This window comes from Aquarana catesbeiana, linkage group LG13 (assembly GCF_042186555.1).
Source record: "Aquarana catesbeiana isolate 2022-GZ linkage group LG13, ASM4218655v1, whole genome shotgun sequence".
Lineage (NCBI taxonomy): Eukaryota > Metazoa > Chordata > Amphibia > Anura > Ranidae > Aquarana > Aquarana catesbeiana.
Window position 1 is genome coordinate 96,517,685 of NC_133336.1, and position 14,919 is coordinate 96,532,603.

At 41.1% G+C, this 14,919-nt stretch overlaps 1 protein-coding gene across 1 annotated transcript in view; it reads right to left on the reverse strand.

Annotated features, from left to right (window-relative positions):
• The window catches only part of PPP2R3C (protein phosphatase 2 regulatory subunit B''gamma), a 48,258-nt gene that overhangs the window by 11,816 nt on the left and 21,523 nt on the right, over positions 1-14,919 (reverse strand). Inside the window, exons 11-13 of the mRNA XM_073609441.1 lie at positions 13,065-13,201; positions 8,099-8,236; positions 6,276-6,335 (exon numbers count right to left, since the gene is read on the reverse strand). Coding sequence (XP_073465542.1) covers positions 6,276-6,335; positions 8,099-8,236; positions 13,065-13,201 — 335 coding nt within the window. The remainder of the gene's footprint in view (positions 1-6,275; positions 6,336-8,098; positions 8,237-13,064; positions 13,202-14,919) is intronic.

Below are 14,919 nucleotides of genomic sequence, written 5' to 3' on the forward strand. Positions count from 1 at the left end.
CTTCTGTTCGTTTTGTCCCTTGAGCCTCTACTGGCCACTATTCGCAACAATCCAGATTGTAGTGGGGTGAAGATAGGAGCAGAAGAACATAAACTCGCGGCATTTGCCGATGATGTTTTGTTCTTCATCACGAATCCCAGAATTACTCTTCAAAACGTGCTACGGATCCTTAGAAGATACGGGGACATTTCTAATTTTAAAATAAATTTGAGGAAGTAGGAGATCCTAAATATCAGCATGGGAAAACAAGAGGAGGCCCACTTAGCCGAAGTATTCCCCTTCCCCTGGAAAAAGGATATCAAGTACTTGGGGATAAAGTTAGCTAACACCTTTAAAAAAATTGTATTTAACCCCTTCCCGCCGACCGTACGCAGATATGCGTACTCGGCTTTCCGGGGTTATACCGGAATGATGCCCGCAGCTGCAGGCATCATCCCGGTACCGTTGTTTACAGCGGGCGATCGGCTACCCGAGTATAACAACCGATGCGGCTAAAAGCCGCTCGGCTGTTATACTGGAGGAGCGGGAGGGGACATCCCCCCCCTCCCGCTGCCTCCCGCCGCTGTTACCGGGCCTCCCGTGCGATCGGGAGGCCCGGTGTCCGTTCGGCTGCCTTCGACGGCTGGGGGCGGGCTGGAACGAAGCTGCGAGGGGCTTCGTTCCAGCCTTCTTGTTGTAAACGCGGAAGCGACGTCATGACGTCACTTCCCGTTTACTCGGCTGCCAATGGCGCCGAATTTAAAAAAGTACACAGTATTCAGAATCGCCGTTTTCAGCGATCTGAATACTTTGAAGTGTAAAGGAGGGATGGGGGGTCTTTTAGACCCCCCATCCCTCCATAAAGAGTACCTGTCACCACATATTACTTTCACAAGGGATGTTTACATTGCTTGTGACAGCAATAAAAGTAAAAAAAAAAAAAAAAAAAAATTTTAAACACAATTTATAAAGTACAAAAATAAATAAAAAAAAAAAAAAAAAAAAATTTTTAAAGTGCCCCTGTCCCCGTGAGCTCGCGCAGCGAAGAAAACGCATACGGAAGTCGCGCCCGCATATGTAAACGGTGTTCAAACCACACATGTGAGGTATCGCCGCGATCGTCAGAGCGAGAGCAATAATTCTAGCCCTAGACCTCCTCTGTAGCTCAAACCTGGTAACCGTAAAATTTTTTTAAAGCGTCGCCTATGGAAATTCAAAGGTACCGTAGTTCGTCGCCATTCCACGAGTGCGTGCAATTATAAAGGGTGACATGTTTGGTATCTATTTACTCGGCGTAACATCATCTTTCACATTATACAAAAAAATTGGGGTAACTTTACTGTTTGGATTTTTTAAAATTCATGAAAGTGTCACTTTTCCAAAAATTTGCGTTTAAAACACCGCTGCACAAATACCGTGTGATAAAAAATATTGTAACAATCGCCATTTTATTCTCTAGATTCTCTGCTAAAAAAATATATATAATGTTTGGGGGTTCTAAGTAATTTTCTAGTAATAAATACAGATTTTAACTTGTAAACACCAAATTTCAAAAATAGGCTTAGTCATGAAAGGGTTAAAAAATTACATTCCGTTGCTGGATGAGATCAGGCAAGAAGCCAGAAGAATATCATCAAGGCCTCTCTCATGGCTTGGGCGCGTAAACGCGGTTAAAATGATACGGACACCCAAAATACTGTATAAATTTCAGATGTTGCCTATCCCTCTTTCTAAGTACTATTTCAGAGCTCTACGCAGCTCGATAGCGAAGTTTGTTTGGGGTGGCAAAAAAATCACGTATCTCCTATGCAGTTTTAAGCAGGGGGAAAAAAAAAAGGTGGCCTAGCTCTACCTGATTTCAATTGGTATTATATATCAGTAGTTCTATCACGAGTTATTGATTGGTTCAAAAAGGGATCGGAGAAGAGATGGGTCAATATAGAACACTATTTGAGTAACACTGATTTAGGTCACATTTTGTGGAATCCCCCAAAATATAGAGCACTCGGCACCAACACGGCTGTATTGACACGTAACACTTTTAAATATTGGGACCGGATACACACCCAGAATAAATGGACACACAATTCACCATTGATTTACATGAAAAATAATTTATTTTTTGAACCCGGGATGAGGGAGGTGGGAGGGAATTGGTTAAAGGATGATGGTATTCAATTAAAAATTTTTTTAAGCAAGGGGAGAATACGCACGTTTGCTGAGTTAAGGGCTGAACCAGGGTTGTGAGTGATGGATGGATGGAGGTACCTCCAGCTCTCGCATTTTATAGATAAGTTACCGAAACCACTCAGAAGTGAGGAGGAGTATAGACCGCTTGAGCAGCTCTGTGTGAGGGAGCAAACAGGTGGCGTTATTGCTCAAATTTATGGGATTCTGGGAGCAGAGATGGAACTGGAGGTGCCTCCTTACATCAAAAAGTGGGAGCGGGAGTTAGGGTCACAATGTAGTAAAGCTATGATAGAAAATATTTTGAAATTGGCACACTATTCAGCACTAGACACTAGGAGAACGGAAATTCATTATAAATGTCTTGCAAGATGGTATGCCACCCCAGACAGATTAAGCAAAATTGATAGTACGAAATCTGATACTTGTTGGAGGGGGTGCGTATGTTTAGGAACAATGGCTCACATTTGGTGGGAGTGTCCCATCATTAATAGTTACTGGAAAAAAATCATAACATTGATCCAAGAGATCACAGAGGAAGTAATAGTAGAGGATCCATGGGTATGTCTCTTCCATGGGACTGCGATGCCAGTAAAGAGATACCAATCTTCTATTGTCCCTATAATGCTTGATGCGGCTAAGAGGCAGATTGCCACGAAATGGCTTGATCCGGCAAGCCCAAATACAAGAGACTGGCTCTTTTGCATAAATGAAATATACAATGTTGAGAGTTTGGATGATGGGGGATTGGTACCGGACGAGGGAGAGGAACCGATGGGGAAATGGGCAGGTTGGCAAAAATTTAAAAGGACCTGGAGTTACCTAGAGGAGATTATAAATATGGTATAAATGGCGGGAGATGAATTTGAGTCTGGCTAGTTTAATTTTGATTTTGAGGGCTGTTCCCTTGGTGGTCCTCTGCAGGAATGGGGGGGATGGGGGATGCAGGATGGGGTAGGGGAGATGGGATCTGGGGACAACGTTATCAATATGTGATTTTTGATATGTAATTTGTAATGCTACCGGTTGGGTGTGGTTTTAAATTGATAAAATAATCAATAAAGAATTAAAAAAAAAAAAAAAGCCTTCTGTGTGCAGCAGCCGCTACAGCACCCCCTAATACTTACCCGAGCCTCATTTCTCTCCAGCGATGTCTACGAGTTCCTCATCACTCTCCTTGTGATTGGCTGAGACACAGCAGTGGCGCCATTGGCTTCCACTGCTGGTAATCAAAGTCAGTTAGCCAGTCAGGAAAGAGAGGGGGCGGGTGGAATTTGGGGAACTGTGTCTGAATAGACACAGGGAGCTGTGACTTGGCTCAGGTGCCCCCATAGCAAGCTGTTTGCTGTGGGGGCACTCAACAGGAGGGAGGGATCAGGAGAGCCAAAGAGGGACCAGAGAAGGAGTATCAGGGCTGCTCTGTGCAAAACCACTGTACAGAACAGGTAAGTATGACATGTTTTTTTTTTTTTTTCTCTAAAAATAACAAACACAAGACTTTACAATCACTTGAAGTGCTGTGTCTCATTTGATGCATATACATTGCAGCAAATAAAGATTGGATCTTTTATTGCTGTATCTCTTGGAAGTAGACTCTTACAGCTGTAGTAGATCTAGTGCTTCTTTGTTATAAATCACTGGTGTGTGCAGGCTATTGCATTAGGGTGTGCACCTCAAAGCTCAAACACAGAGCAACAGAGACAGTGGCTTTGCAGCCATGACAGAAATTATGTATAGCAAAGCACATGTGAACAAGTCCTTAATATTTTTTTTTTTTTTAACAATTTCTTTCTTATTTATTTATTTTTTAAATTGCCCTGTTGTGCTTTGGTGAAATATTAGGAGTCTAAAACAGACCCCTGATGTCTCACATTTAGGACTGAGGACAAAAATGTATCTGTCCCTTTTCTATAGGCTCAGCTGCAGAGATGAACAGAAGGCGCTCACGGGCTTCCTTTTAATTCACAAACTGAAGCATAGTAAACAGTTTGTATTTGTACCAATCGCTGCGTTGATTCAGAAAAGGAAGGGGACTGGCAAATTACATATTTACTGGCCCCTTCCCCCGCTCTCCATCCTGAAACATCCCCATGTGCCCACAAGCAGCTGCCAGCTGGAGAGGAGGGAAGCTGGCAGTGCCGTGGGGGAAAGGGGCACACAGAGGGTCTGGATAGCAGAAGGATAGGGCGCAGTTGCTAGGATTGATCCCCCTTCAGCGTAGCCGGAGGGAGTGGGGGAGAAGCCAGCAGTGTTGAAAGGAATGGAACAAGAGGATCGGTGTCCCAGGCCCCCCCCCTTTTGGGTCAATAGGCCCAGTACAAGAGGGCTTTCTGTACTGCCTTATCAGTGGCCCTGACGCACGGGGTGATTAGGGTGTGCCCAGGCACATCAGACAAACCCTATGCGCACACCATTATAGATACAGTTTAACAAATATCAGCGTATGAAGTAAAAACACCTGAATGGCTGGAAAATGGTAATGGTTTTTTCAAGGCTGATAAAGTGGTACCATAAGCACATTTATGTTTTCAATGCCAGCACATTGTGCTAGAGGGGGCCTATACTTTGGGCCTGTGTTAACAGATTTTGAATTACCATACAAGACTATGGGAATAGAAGATCTGCTTAAAGCAGGTAAACTGTAGGTCATGTATAAGTGAACAATAAAAAAAATAGAAAAAAAAAAAAAAAAAAAAAAAAAAGAGAAGAAAACCACTACTATTATCACTATTCAATGGAATGAAAAACAATTAAATATTCACATGTAAAATGTAATACAATGCATATCCATAAGTCTCCAGCAGATAGCAGCCTTCTGCAAGGCAGTGTTACAGGCCGACCAGACAGCCATGATGACATAGGCCAGGGATATGCAATTAGCGGACCTCCAGCTGTTGCAAAACTACAAGTCCCATCATGTCCCTGCCTCTGGGTGTCATGCTTGTTGCTGTCAAGAGTCTTGCTATGTCACTTGGGACTTGTAGTAATATCCCTGACATAGGTGATGTAAATGGGCGTGGCTATGCATTTTGGAGGTGTGCACCCCTTTGTCAAACCTCCAACTGCAGGTCAGAAGGCGTTCAACTGCAGGTCAGATAAATCTGTCAATAAGTTCTAAATCTGTCAATTAAGCTGATGCCACAGACACATGCCAAAAGCCCACTGACACAGGCTCTTAATGAGTTCATAATTTTTAAAAAGCTTTTTAAAAGAAAACGGAAGTGAAAAAAAAGTATGTAAACCCCCTGCTAGCATCGCTAGCCTAACCCGGCCACTCTCCCACACCTCTCGACTGATCCAGCTTTGAAAGTTTGAGCCAATAGTGAAATTTAGAAGCGGAAGGGGTGGGCCAGGCTGCCTCTTGGACAGAAAAGCTGGCTGGTGTTTGTATACCAGAGCTTCCCAGGATCTGATGCATCCATGTGCTAAATAGGAAAATGTATCCAACCTGAGGGTGGTGCCTTCTATATGTTGCAAGTGGCAGTTTCATCTCAGATTTTGTTTTAAAGGAGAAGTTCACATTTAAAAAAAAAAAAAAAAAAAATGTACACCTATTTGCAGGAAAAAAAAAATGTGTTTTTATTTTTTTACTTGAAGCCTGGAAAGCATTGCACCCATGATCAGCAGATAGCGAGTGCCATGCAGGGCTCCTGCAGACTACTCTGTGTATCTGTCTGCTCGTACCTCGTACGGGCAAGGCAGATACACACTGACAGGAAGAATGATTTAACTACCACAGCACTCAACAGCGCCATAATAGTTAATTGAAACTACAAGTCGACAGCCGCAAAGGCTGCCGAGACTTGTAGTTTCCCATTCACAAGGGACTGTGAATGAAGGATGTGGCCGGGCGGATGGAGCCCCACTCAGCTACATTATTTTTCAAACAGTGACAGGGGGCGCCTGATGCCCACCCGCTGTCACTGGGGAGGGGGAATGGCTGCAGATGCTGGAACATGTTACAATAAGTTCCAAAAAGTGAACCTATCCTTTAAGGTTAAGCCAACACTGGATAAGATGTTACAGTTTATGATACCTCACTGCTCCTGCATCATGTTATTAAAGGGTTCCAATTAATGAAATATATGAACATATACTAGGAATTTTACCTTTACATCCTGAAATGTTACTGGATCCTGGCCATGGATCTTCATTTGTTCTTGAATTGCCTGATTCAAAGAGAACAGCAGAAAATGAACAAATTTCACTAAGAAAGATGCATAATTGTAAAACATAATGAATGTAATGAAACCGTTTATCTCTCTCCATACATGGACTTTGCTTCCTGCAGTAGATCTGCAGAGGAATTGTGCTATAAATATGCATTTCATCCAAAAGGTTTATGTATCAGCCAGGGGCGTACATACAGGGTTTGCCAGTGCGACCCAGCCCCATGCTCCAGGGGGCCTTTGCGCCCCCCTGTACACCTGGATAGGACGGCAGGGGCATGTAAAGGAACAGATCCCTCCATGTAGCCGCTGAATGCCCGCTTCTCCTCCTCTCTCTCCTGCAGACATTCAGCGCTGCAGGAGGAAAATGGAGGGCATCGGTTCCTCTACACACTGCTCTCACCGCCTCCCTATCCCTGTCCTGCTGCCCTGGGCCCGTGTGCTTCCCTGTCCCCCACCCCCCACAGTGCTGCCGATTTTCCCCTCAGACCTCCTGCTAGATGCTGCCGGGGATCCGTCAGGATTGAGAGCTTAATCAATTGAGTCAGTGATCGGTACCGATCACCGACTTTTTTTTTATTCATTCATAACTGAGACATAGTAAACTGTGTTTACTATGCTTCAGATTATGAATGAACGGGAAGCTCTGTACAGACCTATTCCCATTAATTTATTCTGTGCAGCTGAGGCTGCAGAGAAAGGGACTGATATATCTGTCCTGAGTCCCTTTCTTGGTCTCAAAAGTGAGACATCAGGGGTCTAATATTTCATCAAAGCCCCTCAAATGGGAGGCCTAAAAATATGTAAAAAATAAAATTGTAAATAAAATAAAAATGGTAAAAAAATAAAAACAACAAAAATAAAAAAAAATACACCAGTGGCAGAACTACCAGGGGCACAAAGGTCACTCTTGCAACTGGGCGTTTTGCCACTGTGGGGGGACCCCAAGACGGCAGGAAGGAAGGTGGCCCACTGCAGGACCGTAATAAAGGGTCCCACAATGGGAGTAAAGGGCCCTGGGATCAGTGAGAGGGGCCCCGGTCGGGGGCCATGAAGGTTCTAGTTACGCCTCTGGTATCAGCTGAGACCGACAATGTGTCACCAAAACAAGACATACTTGTTTCCAACTTTTTTTTCATACTTTGTTACATCTCAGTGCTTCTGATCTCCTGCAGCCTTTCTAGCCACTTCCTATATGCACTCCAGTGATGGTTGCATGGCATTTCTCGTGGCAGCCTTCCTGATGAAGACAGCCATGCTTGTGTAAAGTATGGTGCAATGGTAACTTCTTCACTGGGAGCCCATGTGACAGGGCGGCAACAAAAAAAAGCACACTTGATAGACAATGATATAACCTTGTCATTCTTTTAACAGAACGTGCCGGCACAAAGACCTTCATGTCAGGATCACCAGGCATTGTTTTATTAAGAGCTGCAGATTTAAAAATATTGATTTGAAATATAATTAACATGGTAAACCTCATAAGAGAGTTATGGTGATTGAGTTAACATATACTTTAAAAAAAGGTAACTCCAAATATCCATAATTAGATTCTGAAAGCAACGGAAAAATATTAGAACAGTAATATATATTTTGGGGAACACTGTACGATGGCACATTGATCTGCAGCAGAAACATGCAAATTACAGTCTGCTTGCTGCAGACAACACCAATGGTTTATCTGCACAAAAAACAGAACTGTTAGCCAAATGTGTTCAGAGGAAGGGACTCTTCATGGTGATTACAACCTAACCAGAACATACTCTGAAGAAGTAGTTAAGAGAAAAGACATTCAGGTAGCCTCTGTTCTCGATGTCAAGAAGTTTGAATATGTATTGGAGGGCTGCCGGCTCCTTCCTGTTCTCCAATGCCAAGACAAAGTCTAAGTATGTCTTGTAATCCTGAAAGTAAAAAGTAAACGTAACACAGTTATTGACTGCAAATGCCCAACAACGCATTATTTGTTAAAGGATATCTAGGCTCAAGAACAAACATCTAGCTGCATAATATATTGCAGATTACCAGTTTTAGATGTGGTAGCTTCATTAGTTTTGTATTGCAGGATTGCATTTTCAGCAAGTACAGGAAGGAGCTGTTGATCTTGCCAGAAATGCAGTTTACCTGTTAATTCCTGAGAGCTCAGCTGAAAGCACAAACAATGTTATCTTTCTTTTGTAAATTGCTAAATCCCCACCCCACCACCTGTAATGGAGATGAAGACAAGAAGACATGTTTTAAGTCCAGCCTAGGTTAACAGCAAAGGCTTTGTCCATAGATACATGGAAGTGAGCAAGCATTGCCACGCCAGGACAGTATGTGTGTCATTTGCAGAAATACCAGATGAATGCAAAGGATAAAAAAAGCCAGTAAAAAAAACTAATGCAGTTTTAAAATCTAAGGACTGGTGAGCTGCAATTACATTGTTAGTTTTGGGTTTATATGCACTTTAAAAATGGCATCTATCATCTTTACATCACAGCAGTGATGCAGGGGAAAGAGGGGTGGAAGCCGAGGAAGAGAGGCCAGAGACCCAGGGAGAGAGCAGGTCTTAGAGAAAGGCTTAGGAACCTTGGACCTAAACTCACACTACTCCCCAGCTTGTTTCTTGTAAATTTGCGACCCCTGGGGAGAAGGATGGAGTAGATGCAGATTTTCATTACTCAGCAGAGAGATTTGGGAGTGTTGTGCCCTCATTTGTACAGAGACCAGGTTTCACCTGATGAGGCTGTTCCCCCGGAAGGGTTTTTTTTTGTTTAGATCTGATAGGACGCAGGCATCACATAAGAAGGGGGGGGGGTGTTTATGTGCATCATGCATATCAGAATGTAGTCAAGGTAGATTAGCAGTTTAGAGCAGATGGGGAGTTCCTGTTGATTAACCACTGGGCACTTATACCCCCTTATTAACCAGACCAATTTTCAGCTTTTAGTGCGCTCACATTTTGAATGACAATTATGCAACACTGTACCCATATGAAATTTTCTTTTGGTGGTATTTAATCACCACCAGGTTTTTTATTTTTTGCAATATAAATTAAGAAAGACCGAAAATTTTGTAAAAAAAAAAAAAAAAAAAAAAAAAAAAAAATTTTTAATAGTTTCGGTTATAACATTTTGCAAATTAGTAATTTTTCTTCATAAATTTTGGCCCAAATTTATACTGCTACATATCTTTGGTAAAAATAGAATATTATTTGGTCTGTATGAAAGTTATAGAGCAGTGATTCTCAACCAGGGTTCCGTAGAACGCTATGGTTCCTCCAGAGGTTGCTAGGGGTTCCTTCAGCATTAGGCAATTTCTGCCTCTCAGATAAGTTCCCACTGACACCATTGATCTTTTTATCTATCTGTAAGGAGGTAATTCTTCCCAATGACCACAAGTGTAAGGACAAGTCTTCACATTATTATATCATGAGTTGTAGATTTCTAATTTTTAGCAGGGGTTCCCTGAGACCGGAGAACTATCTCATTTCTTCAGACACTAACAAGCCAGGAAAGTACAAATCCCCCCCCCCCCCCCCCAAAATTACCCCTTTTTGGAAAGTAGAAATTCCAAGTTATTTAGTAAGAGGCATGGTAAGTTTTTTGAAGTTGTTATTTGTTCCCACAATTCTTTGCAAAAATGGAGATTTTATTTTTCTTTTTTTTAACAAAATTGTTATAACAGGTTATTTCTCTCACATGGCATATGCATGCTTGCAACTACAAACCCAAAATACATTCTGCTACTCCTTCTGAGTATGGCGATACCGCATGTGTGAAACTTTCACAGCCTGGCCACATACAGAGGCCCAACATGTAGGGAGCACTGTCAGGTGTTCTAGGAACATAAATTACACATTTAATTTCTTGACTACCCATTACACATTCAAAGGCCCTGGAGCACCAGGACAATAAAAATGCCCACAAAATGGTCCCCATTTTGGAAAGCAAACACCCCAACACATAATCTAGAAGGCATAATAAGTCTTTTTAAACATGTAATTTTTTTCCACAAGTTTTTGGAAAATGTGGAAAGAAAAGTAAAACTTTTTTTTTTTTTTTTTTTACACAAAGTGGTCAGTTTATAAGATAAGATATTTCTAACACATGGTATGTACATACCGAAAATTCTACCCAAAATACAGTCTGCTACTCCTGAGTATGGCGATACCACATGTGAGATTTTACACAGCCTGGCCACATACAGACACCCAACATGCAGAGGGCATTGTCAGGATGAGCACTGATGAGGCACCGATGGGCATGTATGAGGCATGAGTGGGCAGTTCAGATCCTGCCCACAGTGCTGCTGCACCGGCTCCCTCCTCTCCTCACACGCTATACCAATCAGAGGAGAGAGAGCTCAACCGGACACGCGCCGGTTTGTTGACAGTAATTATCGGCCCTTTACCCCGATGCGCCGGGTCCGGAGTACCCAGGGATCACACACACTTCTGGGTGCGCGCCCCAGGACGTCCTTCCAGAACTAGCTGACCACGCTGTAGCCATAAATCGGCTATGACCCAGTCAGCTAATGGTTAAATCCCTTTTATCTCTCTCTCTCTCGAGAACTTGCAGCAGTTATTAATTCTGCGGTATATATTCCACTTGACGCAAATTGTAAAATTGCCATGCCGTTGGTTTATGATTCTGTGAGTACTCAGAGTTTGCATGGTGGCAGTGGATTTTAATAAGGCAAAGAAAAGATCTGCTTTAGACAGGTTAGAAGGAGTTGACACCTTGCAAGACTGCTTTGTGCTGACTGCGTAGGTGTTTAGGGAATGCTGCTACCACAGGCAATCAGCTCAGTGTAGAAGAGTACTGCTCTGTGGTAATGGCATGTTGTAAGTAAGTGCACAGAAGACAAAGCAACTGTAAAGAGAATTAAACAATTCCCTAAATCAGAAACCTTGGGTAGATAGGGGGTGAGGGTGAAATGTGCCTTTCAATTGGAAAATGTCTTTGTGGACTTCAATTATTCTTTAGAGCAGGAGGTGAGGCCTTCTTGCTTAAAATCATTAATAATTGTTCCGATCCCAAAGAATTCCAGTATTTCCTGTCTTAAAGATTATCGCCATGTGGCCTCGACTCCCACTGTAATGCAATGCTTTGAGAACCTCATATTAAAAACATATAAACAGCATATTCTCCTGGTGTTAGATAGCTAGCTACCAGTTTGCATTCAGGGAAAATAGATCTATTGAGGATGCCATTGCATTGGCCTTGCATTCTGTGTTGTTTCCTTTGGAAAACAAGAATAGCTAATATGCTTGCATGCTTTTACTGATTTTAGTTCAGAATTTGATACAATTTTTCCAAAAAAACTTGATGCTAAGCTGAATTTTTAGGGATTGAGCCCAACGCTTTGTAACTGGATTTTGGATTTCCTGACTGATAGGCAGCAGAGGTAAAAGTTGAAAATCATTACTCATCAATGCTGTCCCTCAACTGTGTTTCATTTTATGATTGGTATTGTAAAATGATAAAATCTCTGATTCTGATGGAAATATGAATACCTGTTGACAGCTTTTGATTACATTTATTGTATCCCTACTGTTAAAAGCACAGAGAATTTCCTGGCTTCCAATTTTACTCATGTCATCTAAACACAACTCACCTAGGTAAAAATATAATAGGTAGACATCTTCCTCTAAGACTGCTATCAGAAGACTAGGGGAACAATTATAGTGGCTTTGTAAAAAATGGTACATATCGGATGTATTTGGGTTGGCATGCTTGGAAGGATGCTTATGCTCATATAAGTTTAAGTTTCCTTCCATAAACAATTTTGAACACTTCAACCATGTGCTCCAACCATAATCCTTCAAGTTACTTGGCAGTTCTGCCTGAGCATGGATTCATGTACACAATAACCAAGAGAACTTTAGATTTAAAGAATGCAGAAAGGTTTGAAGACATCAGCAAAATATTTAACAGACGCAAATGTCTACAACTTAGTATAAACTAAATTGTGCCTACTGGAAAAGCAGATTACCAATTGCTTCCTGTTAATGCACCAACAAAAGGACCTGCTAACAATAACATTGAATGATGGATGAATGCATCTGGTCATAAGCACACTGACCAGTAGGACCACTGGTGGTATTGACTGCCCACACCTTTTCATTACTGCAGCACGCTTACTGGGGGCAAACATATTATGGTCATACTTTTATTCAGTGTAGTCATCTGCACAAAAAAGGTCTACCACCTTTGGAGCTCCGAGTTTACAAAAGGGCAATGAAGAGCTATTGCATGTCCTGATGGACAAGTCCTCATTAATAATGTGATTTGCTGGTATCCACTTAATGGCAGTGTTCCAAGACTGGACAAAAAGCCCTTCTATAAATCATTCAGTATGAATGATAGATCAGACAGAGAGAAGACCCCCTCTCTGTCCTTGCCACCTTATCCCATCTTTCATTTCCTTATTTGCAATTAGAATTTATTATTTATCCATTTGTAGATACACCCAAACACTTATTATAAGATGCAGTTGTCCTGAACAAAAATCAAGGAACCCCAAAGTACATTCTTCATAATCTTAATATTTCCAGTGGGGACAATGAATACGTCACAAAACTTTATAGGCACTACAGAGAACAACTCGGCATGAAGTTAATGTACCAAGTGCAGCACTATTGAATAACTCTGATTTATAGTATTCAGTTTTTAATTCTTGCAATGTTAACATAGTCGAAAGAAGACTTGATTAGGTAACACATCATGATGTTATTATAAGTCTTACCATCTCCCCATCATATGTCAGACATTCCTGAAAGACTCGATCTAAGAATACACTGGTCAAGGTTCCGGTACCATAACGGGACAGTTCCTCCTTGCTTAGCATCCCATTATGATCTTTATCAAGATTAAGATACTGACCTAAGTAGTAAACACAAGTCAGTGAAAATCAGCTACAAGACTCACATCCTGTAGTCATACTTCTAACAATAATAATTCTTAAACATTGCACACATATGGAGACCAAACATTTTTTATATTTTATTGGTTTTCATCACTCAGTGGTTGAGCTCAGTTAAAGTATAACCAAAAAACAAGAACAAAAATCTGATATATTGGAGATTATCAATCCTAAAAATGTAGTGGCTGCGTAGATTTCCTTTTTCAGGCTAAATACATACGCTGCAAGTACAAATAAATACCTGCTAAAAAATCTAGTGTGTTTGTAACTTCCTTCTCACTGAACTGAAATATCAAACAATGTAGTTATCAGCCTTCTGTGAACTACAGAGCACCTCCCCATTTTTAATGGAAATAAGGAAAGGGCAAAATGTTTGCAGTCTAAATCAGGAGCAAACAGCCTAGGATGACAATGCTGCTCCTCCATAGATACACTAAATTAAGTACCTTCAACACCCCTGTATTTACTACCTGTTGGCCCCCATGTGGGCAAATAATGAACCCTTTATGCCCACTACCCGTAGCTCCCTGCTTATGGTACTATACATATTTCTGGGCCTTTATGAATGAAATTAAAGATGATCCCAGGTATAAGATGAAACTGTAATAATTGCTGTAAACGATCATATCTACCTTCCCCCCCCCTTTTTTCGCTATCTGAAGGAAATGTCGATAAATATGTACCATTTACATTGCTATCTATGTATGATGTGAATATGACCACTGCCCAATGTCTTTACTTGTTTTTCTTTCTGTTTTAATGAAAAATAAAAACTTTTTGTTAAAAAAAAAAAACGTAAGTGCCTTCACCCCAGGGCAGGAAGCATATTACTGGCAGGATCACCATGTGAAAATAAAGGATAAAAGAATGCCCGAAAAAAGGAAAATAACACAGCCAATATGTATTGAACCATGAGCTGATTTGTAAGTATACTAGGAAAGGTAATCTCCCTTTTTTTGGGGGGTCCTCTCTATTTCTGTCATGCATCTTGCTCCTATGGAAGTGGATTGAGCTCCCCGAAACGCATTGAGCATAAGAATGCAATTTTTTAGTATTATCATGCGTTTACATGTTGAATATTATATATATATATATATATATACACACACACACACACATTGAATATATGAATGTGTTAATGAGTTATCATCAGTACGTCTTTTGATACAATCAGCTCTTAAATCAATACCCATATGCCACTGTACTATTGACAATCATGTTCTATTTTTTGTATGAACGGTCATCACCATTATTATCATCATGAATTTCATCTCGTTGATGAGGCATTTTTAATAACTAATTGCTCTCAGCAATATTATTATTATGGTCTACACTGTGTTGTGTTACGAGTCCACTAATGTTCAAGTATATGAATCTATAACATGCCATTTTACTTTGAGTATTTGCCAGGTGCCTGCCGCACACCTCATTTAAAGTCCCAACCCTCCTTTTCTCTTTAACACAGCCAACATATCTAAGGACAGGAAGCATTAATATCTTACATTATAAGAAATTATTATTGGCTTTAGATATGATTTAAGTACATATAAAGATATGAGTATTTGGATGATGAAGATGTATGGCATATGCAGTGATGTGAAGGGGTAATTCAATAACATTTGCATATAATCAGAGTGAAAGTGAAGTAACCAACCAGCTTAAGCCTTGTACACATGGG